The 11,214-nt window shown below is 32.4% G+C and overlaps 1 protein-coding gene across 1 annotated transcript; it reads right to left on the bottom strand.

The window, feature by feature from the left end:
• Nucleotides 1–337: 337 nt before the first annotated feature.
• LOC143587499 (transportin-1-like) lies at nucleotides 338–10,919 on the bottom strand. The gene is made up of 29 exons (XM_077068774.1): nucleotides 10,734–10,919; nucleotides 9,320–9,607; nucleotides 8,846–8,935; nucleotides 8,657–8,734; nucleotides 8,493–8,573; nucleotides 8,296–8,346; nucleotides 8,065–8,150; nucleotides 7,710–7,776; nucleotides 7,561–7,617; nucleotides 7,450–7,479; nucleotides 7,299–7,358; nucleotides 6,463–6,576; nucleotides 6,223–6,336; nucleotides 6,042–6,140; nucleotides 5,261–5,386; nucleotides 5,116–5,190; nucleotides 4,576–4,647; nucleotides 4,392–4,502; nucleotides 4,221–4,304; nucleotides 3,428–3,535; nucleotides 3,218–3,319; nucleotides 2,998–3,060; nucleotides 2,824–2,898; nucleotides 2,199–2,270; nucleotides 1,990–2,114; nucleotides 1,844–1,895; nucleotides 1,702–1,770; nucleotides 1,063–1,122; nucleotides 338–862 (listed from the first exon to the last, which is right to left on the bottom strand). The coding sequence occupies exons 1-29, from the start codon at nucleotides 10,917–10,919 to the stop codon at nucleotides 779–781; spliced, it is 2,679 nt and encodes an 892-aa protein (XP_076924889.1). The 3' UTR covers nucleotides 338–778.
• Nucleotides 10,920–11,214: the final 295 nt, after the last annotated feature.

The following is an 11,214-nucleotide window of genomic DNA, read 5'->3' as shown; positions in this document are numbered from 1 at the left end:
ATAGTGCACTGCTAACCTTAAAAACATAGCTTGAACAAACGCACAGGAAACTGTTAAACGCCATCATAAAGAGCTAGCGTGCAATATACGTGTGTGACGGTTAACAAATACCTAGCTACTAAGATGCTAAAGAGCCATTATTAAAAAAACTTAACGATAATAGTCTATACTTAATTATGTAGCTCATATACATAACTCATATCAAACTTAAGCATGCAATGGAAGTGACGGTAAGATTGTGAGAACTTACCTGTTAACATTTATCTTTAGCCATATTTGAGAAATGGGTTGATAATTTGTACCATATTCAAAGACGATAACTTATGACCTCACCATATAGTTCAAACTTCACAATCACAAAGTGATCAACTCGGTTCAATACTGTTACAATTAAAATACAACTTTCCAATCACTTCAAACCATAACCCCATTATAAAAACTAAACCAGAAACTGATCCGCTAACAGGTCAGCGCAGCTAGAAAAACGAGAACCCGGTACAAAATGCAATCACAGTACGTAAAAATCAAGAAAAACTGAAAAGACGAAAAAGCCCCTGTACACCAAATCCATTCCCAAGTAAACCTAATTTCATCCTCTTGGATTTCAACAAAGTTTGAAGTGTTAAATCTTGTATTTTGCATTGGGGAAAAGCAAAATTTGGCTTTCGTCGATAATGCACAACATGAGTTCAATGGTGAGATTGAAATCCACAGCTCCAAAAGAATGTATGAAAAAAAGAACACTTCGATAAATGACCAATTTGCCCACCAAAAACAACTATACTTTATACTTTGCTAGCTTCTCTTGTACAGGTGGCTCCAAAGTCGACAAACACTGCTCCCACGCTCCATTCTTCAGCATCTGTCATACAATACAATAAATTAATTATTAAATAATGTATCACTGTTAGCTAAAAAGGTTTAATTGGACTCGTTTACACAACCCATTCATAAGTAAATAGGTTAAAACTGTCACATGTACAAGATAACAGAGATTCAAATTCACCATATATAATTTGAATTTTTGTAAATAAATGTATAGGTCAATGAAGATGAGTATACCTGTTTATATCCAAGCAGCACTTGTGAAACTTCATTGTGTAAATCCTCGCTCCTTATTTCCTGTAGTCAAAATAAAAGTAGATACCGCTTATTTTTATAAATGATTATACTGAAAAACTGATTATCGTGACTTCAAGTCTCAAAAATTAAATAATTAAATCCAAAATGCAAATCCATATACCCTCTCTAGATATGAACGGGGTCATGTTTGTGCAACCCTACACAACCCCAGAAATTTAACACAAACCCTAATATCGTGTACCCCGAACACGACATGAGTTTTTGTGGGTTGCCACGAGGACTAGCCACTTAATCCGAAATTATATTTCATTTTACTCTGTTGCATATTAATACTCAAAAATAAAAAACTAACAACCAAATAGTTCATATACAAATTGATATAAACTAATTACGTTTACTGTGTAAAACCTTATGCTAATTTCCCTTTCATCTTCTAAATTTTGGCAAAAAGTAGAAATAGTAGGAATTTATGATATAAAACCCATTTGTTTAAATGATTAGCCGTGAACCAGTCAGATCGAACAGAACACGATCCGTATAGCTATACATGTACTGATGTATGTGTTCGACCCAAACGCGTTCAGAAAATCTCACCCCTAGATACAATATGAAACTTACATGCCAGCTGGCAATAGCTCTACATAAGAAAGCAAGTGAGCTCAAAGCCCCTGACGGGTTTGCTTTAACCTGCAAATCAATCAAGCATAAGTATCGTATCAAAAATTAAAATTAAACAAAAAGCTTCACATTAGTACATTACCATTGCACATAGACCTCGAAAAGCATCTTCCTTTTCGATATCATCACGAATCCTGTCAAAAAATAAAAATTAAAAGAATTATTATATAACTTATAATTAAAGCCTTAAAGGTTTAAAACAAGTTTGTATTCAACAAAGTTACTTACATAGATAAAGCAGTACACCATGATTGCATGAAATGCTCCATGTGTGGTGATACAAGCTCGGGGCAAACTGAGGCGAGTCTACCCAGAGTGATGGCGCTATTTTCAATTAGTGATTTATTGAGTCCCTGCTTGCCGTAAAAAAAAAGTAAAAATAAATCAAACATTCAGGCAAATAAGAATTATAAAGAAAAAAAAACTAACTAAATTACCTCTGCATGTTGTAAAATTGGAACTAAGCATGAAATTACAGTCATCACCACAGGAGAAATTTCTTGGTTAACCTAAAGCATTCATTTAAACAATAAAAACAAACAAAAAATTAAATATCCTGTAGATAAAGTATATTTTCAATGCATACAAGTTTCTGTATAGTTTTATTTAAAATATTTGATAGCTATTCAAACAATGTGAATTTTTTAACTGTAATAATATTTAAAACCCTAATATGCACTTGTATATAAGATCATAAACTAATTCTTTTAGGCAAAGTTTTGGAACTGAACATGAAAATACAGCCATCACCACAGAAGAAATTTTTTGGTCAAAAGCACTCAATTTATTTAAAAAAAAATATTCTAAAATATTAAGCATGTTAAACAAAACAGAAACAAAAAAAATTCATAGGCTGCACGTTAAATCTAACAAATTTATTTAGCAATGTCAACTCTAATGGGTCAACCACGTATCCTAAAAACTAAAGATAAAAAAGGAAACGGGTCAAATAGAACAAAAGGAGCCCAAATTATATTTTAATGCATAAAACCTCCAAAATCATTTTATTTAAAATATTATATAACGATTCAAAGTATGATTTTTTAAGTAAACAGAACATACCTTAATTGCTAGTTCCCCAATAGCCCAGCATGCATTATTTGCCACGGAGATAGTTTCCTTTAGTTTGGGTGTATTCTGCAAAATGTGTATTTTTGTATTTATATCTTACTATAACTATATAAGAACGCTAAAGATCAATTATATAAAAGAGTCTAACTATAGAAATCATTATACCAATTGCTTGGCAGCTACATCAAGAAGCTCAGGCAAACGAGGGCGAAGATGAGCTGAACAAACCTAAAAAATAAGTCCAAAAAAAATAAAAATAAAAGTGTTATTTAGAAATGTGAATGTTTGAAACTAAAAATCATATTTTAAAAGTGAAAAGCATGTTTCTTTGAGTAATTATTAATGAAATAATAGATAAATATAGTTGATTAAATTACCAACTTACCCTTGCAAGGTCTCCAAGCAATGCAAATGCACTTTGACGGATATCAGAACTGTCATCCATGCAACATTGCAGAAGGAGATCCCTTAAATTACTTTGCAATATCTGTTACATAATTTGTTTATAAATACGAAGTTAAATGAATACAATCGCGCACACTACACACAGTAATTTCTTAACTGTATCAAGTAAAATTTTAAAAAAAATTAATACCAGACTCTCAATTCCGCCACCAAGGCCTTCGGTCAGTCCAGAGAGAAGATCCAATGAACAAACAACAAATTCTTTGTCAAACCACACTCCAACTGAAACAGGATCAACCTGCAACACAAGCACATAAAATTAACAGAAATTCGTATATGAGACCAGAACACTAAAATGAAACATATTATTTATTAAAAGCCCTAATACAATAAAAGTTTGTGTTAGATTTTTAACGTTTAGCTAAACAAGTTCAGTCAGTTTCGTGTTCGTGTCACCCAACGGGTTCGCGAATGACCCGTTTAACCAAATTATTTATTTTGTTAGTTTATTATGCCAAAATTTAAAAACAATGTGATATAGTTTAAATATATTTGCTTCAAAAAATAAAAATAATATGTAAATTTAGAATTTTAAAGTGTTCATATCTAAAAGAACTAAGATTAATTTTCTAGTTAAACAGGGCTGTGTTCGTTTAAACATGTGAATGCACTTGTTGTGTCGACTTCATATGTGTAACATGATTTTCGGATTCGTGTCATGTTCAGGTTAGTATAAAATGTTGGGTTTGTGTCGGATTCAACCCACCAACACAACTCAATCAACAGCCTACTTATAATAACTGAAAAATGGATGATGATAATAATAATCTAACAATAATCATAATAGTAATAAAGTTCACTGTCAGTATTATGTTGCAGGAAATACCATATTAGCATAACACACAGAGGGTATACAGATATAAACTATTTACAATATTGAACATGAATGATTCATATAATAATAAACTTTTTCTACCGACAACCTTGGCAAGCTGTTGTGTCTGGATAATGTCTAGGCATCTCTGGAAAACAGGCTGAGAAAACTGTAAGAATCCACTCCCCAATGCCTGAAAAACAATGAAATATGTTATTTTGTAAAAATGATTCTAAACTTATAAAAATGAAATAAAGCGTGTATGTAAATGAAATTTTACCTGTGCTATGGATGTAAAACACTCCAAAAGTGGGAAAAGGTCTTTGTCTGAATTTGAAAGTTGTTGCCACTTGGCAATTAATGGTGGCATCAAAATTTCAAGAGATTTGGGCTGCAATTAACAATGTCAACTTAATCATCCAAATCAATAAAGTTAGATAAAATATAACTATACTTATAATTACCTGATTCAATTCCTCACCAACTGCATCTGCTAGAGTACCAATAGCATCATAAACGATTCTCAGATTCCTCCTCTGCATACCATTAAGCAAAAAAAAGGTATTACAATAACTTGGTTTTTATATACACATATAATACACTAACTTGTTAATTATAAATTAAATTCTGAGAAAATTGCACAAGTGTCCATGTGGTTTGAAAGAGTGTTTTATTAGGATTTCAAATCATCCACAGATGCTCGATTTTACACTGATCTAAGGTGATGAAGTCAATGTTAAGAGTTCCAAAGTTGAAAGAGTGTGTTTTATTAGGATTTCAAATTTGAAAAGACACAATTACTCTCACATGACATCACTTTTTCATTAAAAACTAACTGGGATTAACAGTGGGGACTACATGTGCAACCCTCTCCACAAATGTTTGAACTAAGTTTGCAGTGTTAAAGCATTGGGAACCAAACTTGCAACATAGTCAACCACAGGGACAAATTATGCAATTTTCTAAACAAAAATTGAACAAACAACAGAAGATTAAGTATCAACCTGATATTTTCCAAATGCGCACATTAGGTGCTGCAAAATGATCTCCAGGCGTGGTGCTAAAAGGTCAGCGGCTTCCTGAAAGTTAAAAATAATAATAATTACATGCTTTCATTTTTAATCATATTAATTTACTCCTAATAACAACCTCTTCAAGAGTTGCAAAAGCCGAGCAGGCAGCCTCCTGCACACGCTTATTATCATCCAAAATTCTTCTTAAAAGACCCATGAAAACTTTTTCAAACTGTTCATGTCCCTCTCGGTGACCAGCGCCCTAAAACATAAATCAATAAATTAACATCTGCTTTTCACATTAACTAGTCAACTTTAATAATCAGCATTCAAAATACTTTGGGAACAATACGGTTTCATAAAGTGAGATTAGCCAAGTGTGTAAGAATTAGGCTTGTTAACAAGCCAAACACAAACAGAGCCTGTTCATTCATTTAACTTTAACTAAGCAAACGAATGAACACAACACTTAAACAAATAAATGTGTCCGTGTTCGTTTATGTTAGTTCGTTAATATCCTAATGAACGGTTCATGAACACACACGAATGAACATAAACATATACCAATTAAAAATAAACATGAATATCCAAATTAAAGTTTAAGATATGATTATCCTTGAAACCAACATTTTAAAAGTTAACAAAGATTCTAATTATAAAAACTAAGTTGACTTTAAAGTAATATAAGTAACATATAAAATTGCTAAACGAACAAATGGAAATGAACCGACATAAATGAACGAATGAGACATGTTCATGTTCATTTGTTTACTTAAATGAACAAACAAATATGTTCGTATTCGTTCGTTTATTATTCGAACGAGCAAAAACGAAGTTCCCACCGAACAGTTCACGAACGGTTCCCTAAACGTTTGGTTTGTTTATAATCCTAGTAAGAATGAATCACCATATCATACCTGGACAATAAATTTGCTAAAGCGCGAAAGTGTCCAACAGGAGATGCTTCGTATCAATGGAAACTTATCATCCAATAGGGGAGTGAGAAAAGCTACAATCTACAAGAAAAATAAAGATTTAAACTAAAAGAATTTGTTACAAATATTATAATGATAATGTGCTTTCAACTATAGAGCTAACCTCTGAAAGATGAGGATAAAGCCCGTTAATGCAACCCTCAGCTATAGCACCAAGAGCTAAAACTGCAGCTTCCCTCTCTTTCCAGCTTGCATCATCTGACAAAGATAACTTTGACTGCACAAACAATAACATTACATGATTTCTCATGATATAAGAAAAAGAAAAAAAAAAGACAAATCAACTGCAAACAAGTAGCTAACTTGGAGAATAATTTTATATTTTCAAACATTATACAGTTACCTGAACAAAAGTCATTAAAGCTGGAAGAATCTCATCACCAAACACATTAGAGATCATATCCAAGGCAGCAGCACTGCACTTTCTGAGGTTCCATATATTCACTATGTCATCATCCTATAATGTCAGAAATCATGTAAATATAATAATCCACATATGAATACGCCTTAGGAAGTTGTAATTATTCCACATATACTCTGGGCTAGGCTTGTAAATGAACTGAACGTTCAGTGAACCGTTCAACAAAACATGAACACATGTCTTGTTCGTTCATTTATGTTAGTTTACGTTTGTTTATTTTATGTTTGTTCGTTTATATTTAAATTGTTAGGCCCGTTATAATTTAGTTAAGTTTTATTATTTTTTAGGCCCAACAGATTGATATTCACGTTTACTTTTAACCGGTCTTTGCTCAGTTATGTTTGCTCATATTGGTTCATCTGTGTTCAGTTATATTCATTCTTTTATGTTAGTGAACCGTTAGATTATACTATTACCGACCGAACATAAATAAACATGAACACGCTCCTTAACGAACAAACACAAAGAAGAAAACCCTGTTCGTATTTGATTGTCTGTTCAATTAGAGTTGACAAACGAACATGAACATGCCCTATTCATGTTAGTAAGGTTCGAACGAACATGAACATGAACATGAACATGAACATGAACATGAACATGATTTAGGCAACTTTCAACCTGACACGTAACTTAATTAATATTACTTATTTCTATAATTCGACCAGTTTAAGATCAAAAAATAACCCAAAATCAGCCCAGTTATTTATAAAAAAGGTAAAAAAAAAAACTGGCAAAACAACGTATATCCAAAAACATACATCATCTTCAGCATCTTCTGATCCATGAAAGCGTGATGAATGAAAACGTGGCTTCAAATCCTGCATAGCTAAGATAAATAAGAAAATTGTTCATGAACCACAAGCTTAAGCACAATCCTAAAGAGTTCTAAATGAAGTCAGAAACCAGAACCTGATCCCTATCTGGAAGAGAGCCGTCCTCCTGGCATTAAATATATCTAAGTTAAAAACTTAAATTTCATGTTAAAAATAAGTTGAAGAAAGAGCAATGAAAAAAGTTGACCTCTGCATCTAGTAGTGACTCATCATCATCTGCATAAGCCATGTTTGACAACAAAACCTACCATACAGGCATAAAGTAAGACAAACTAATGCAAATGGAAAAGTAGTAAAAATTACTATTAGATAAATAAGAATTAAGGGATAACATACTGGAATCAAACGTGGCAAGAATGCTCTTAAATTATCAGGTGGTAATGATGCTTCACAATATGCAGACCTGCATATAATGATTTATATAGGTAACATAAATAGAATAAAAGTAAATTACTTATTGAAAATACTAAATGACAAATATCTTATAACTTCATCAACCATATTATAATAATAATATGAAGCTATTAAGCAAAGCAATAGATTGTATCATAACATGAAGCTAAAAAACAAGAATTTGGTAGATAATATATGTTCTAAATCATTGAAACATATGTGATCGTTACATTATTAACTTTTTAACTTAATAAAGCAATAAACGTTTAGAGGGCACAGAGTGATAACAATGGGTTACCAAAATTCACAGGCTTCGAGTGACACTTCTTCATCAGGGTCCTTGTTCACTTGTAGCATGTATTCAATAACATTTTGCAAATGTGGCTGCAAGCATAAAAGCATGATGAACAACATGAAATAATATAAGAAACATAATCGCAAATTTATAAAAGATGAAATACGAAAGCAGCAAATTGTATAAAGTAGAAATAATATAAGTAAAAACCAAAAATTTAGGAAAAAAACCCACCTCGATGAAAGGAGGATGAACTTCAATTAGTTGCACAAAAGCCGAACAAACCTATCCACCATGGAAATAATTATTAATTTGAATTAAAGAAGTATTAAAACAACCAAAAACATAATTTTTTCAAAAACCGCATTGCAAAAAATAAATATCAAGCAGGAAGGGTCAAGATTTAAAATGTCAAGGGTTAGAAATATTACCAATTTCCGTACTTCTGAGGATGAATCATTAGCAAGAACAAACAAACCTTGCAAGTATGTATCCATAGACATATACAAAACCTGTAGAAAGATAATGCATTTACTGACAGTTACTTTATGCAGTAAAAAGTATCTTTATATAGTAGAAAGATGACAATACTTACTGATGGCATCAACAAAATGTACTGATTAACGGAACCCAAAGCAAGCTTTCTAAGAGTGGCATTTGGAGATTGAAATAACTATATTAAAAAAAACACCACTAGAGTTAAGACCATGAGATTGTCAACAAGAGCACACACACACACACATTTATGTATATAGTAATTATAATAACAAGAAAAAAAAGTTACCTGAAGTAATCTTGGGATGAATACATCAATGGGGCGGTCAGATGATCCAGGACTTTCTGCGTTCAAAACTTGAGGAATATCTTCACAAATCTGTATTATACAGTAACTTTAATGAATAAGTCAACTATTCACGCATACCGTCTGTATGCCCAATATACAGTTCTTAAGCACCTTTGTCATAGTTACTTGAATAAAACCACCTTGCCGTTTTTAATATACTTTCATTACTTTATGTAGAATTTATTGATCTAAATATTATTAATGTTCATCCCAAAGAAGAATACCATCATAAATTTTGAAAATTGTCTTTACATTTTTTCCCATCCAAAGTTCAAACATAAAAAGGCACACAAGAAACAGAATCAAACAAAAGAAACAAGGATCAAATGTACAAAACCTTCTAAAAAGAAAAATCCAACACTAAGATGAAAAATACTGAAGAACACTATTATATAAGATGGACCCAAAAATTACCTTAGACAAAGCATCCATAGCACCTTCCATATGAACCAAGTCGTTACTATTCAAACACTTTACAAGTGTATTCAACAACTCGGGCCATCCCAAAACACCACCGATCTGAACAATAACACTAATGATCGTTCCTGCAGTAGACCTGATTTCTCTGTCTGTTGACCCTAAACATGGTAATAGCTCAGCTTTTATGTATTCCTGATTCGTTGGAGGCATTGACTCAAATGTGCCTTTTAGATTGTTTTTCAAAAGCAATCCAGCTGCCTGCCGGACCTCCACTGGCTTACCCTGTAAATTATACAACCCAAAGTTTCTAAATACAACATGACTTGATATTAAACAAGTAGAAAACATGCTAAACTATTGCCATAGTTTTCCTGTTATTAGAAGATCTGATTATAACTTATAAGTTCCTCATTAGCAACAAATGTCTTAAAACTCTATACCAATCATACATAATAAAGACCACCAAAAGCTTTATAAATAACAAACTAAAATAATAAGATGAATTTATGGGACTTGAATACTTAGTAATTAAAACTCAGTAATCAAATGAGTACTCATCTAAACCAACATATACTAAATACCAACATAGTTAAATCCCATACACAAAACCAACTACAAGGTACTTGTAATAGTCTTCAATGTTGTTATATAGAAGAAAGGGCAATCTCTTTTATCTTTTAAATCCAAAGTTGTTATGAAGAAACCACCTCTAACAGTTTATCTAAGACAAAACTTCATAATTATGATATAACTATGATCAACTATTCAACTCCAAGAAACTAAAAGTTTGTATCATGAAAAAACAAACGATAACTCGCCTCCTACAACTAACCAGCCCAAACCACAAATCTTAACGAAAAGCTTCAAGGAAACTATCAGTAACCATAATGCCAAATCCTTAAAATCTACTTTTGCACCATGCTCAGTTGTTGCTTCATAGTTTAGTTCTCTAACTTCGGTAAATGTTTCCCAAACATTACTTTATTCGAGATAAGCTGTCCACTAACACAAAAGTATTTAGCCTAAGCTAGGGTATATAAGCGCTATAAAACTCAAAATAAAATACAGAAGCAACCGATTCAGAGTTCCCAAATCTCTCTCTCTCTCATTTTGCTACAAATCTCAGTGATCAAATGATACATAGATTAAAATATCTATCTATATGCTTCTTCTCAATCAACACAACCTAATCAGATTACAATTAAGTTATAAACACTCTCAATGAACTACATCATACTAATTATTGAAAAACACTAATAAATAAAGGTAATGAAACCCTAACATAGATAAATTAGGTACCTCACTAGCTAGATAATAAAGTAACAGCAATAAACGTAACGAAACCCTAAGAAATGAAATCAGCGGCCAATTTGTAACATCCATCGAAAACAGATATTATTATTATTACCTGTGCCCTAGCTAGGATGAAGGCGAGATAATTATTGAAATCAGGGAAGTGATAGTAGTGCTGGAGTTGCTGCCATATCTGAGACTTATCGGAAGACAGTGAGATTTGTTGCTCGAGTAATCCGCAGATCTCCTTGAATCCTGCTTCCTGAGGTTGCCATGTAGCTGCTGCTGCTGGCGCCGCCATAGGTGGTAATTAGCAGATGGTGTGTATGTATGTATGTATGTATGTATGTATTTGTGTGTGGATTGATGGTGAAATGGTTGAAGAATGAATTGATGGGAGAAGTTTCGAGGTTAGAGAGATGACTGCGCTTTGCTTTGTTACTTCAAATCATGAACATCAACACAACGCACGGGTTCGATTCGGTTTGGTTTGGTTTGGTTTGGTTTGGTTTATGCCCGGTTCTATTCTCTTACGCCATGTTCTTGAGTTTCTTTTAAAGGATGGAAACGAAAGGAGTTAGGAAGCATCAAATTAA

This window comes from Bidens hawaiensis, unplaced genomic scaffold, assembly GCF_021521415.1.
Source record: "Bidens hawaiensis isolate Kalapana, Puna unplaced genomic scaffold, B.hawaiensis_p1.1 tig00035534_1, whole genome shotgun sequence".
NCBI lineage: Eukaryota > Viridiplantae > Streptophyta > Magnoliopsida > Asterales > Asteraceae > Bidens > Bidens hawaiensis.
This window is presented reverse-complemented; position numbering and strand designations above follow the sequence as displayed.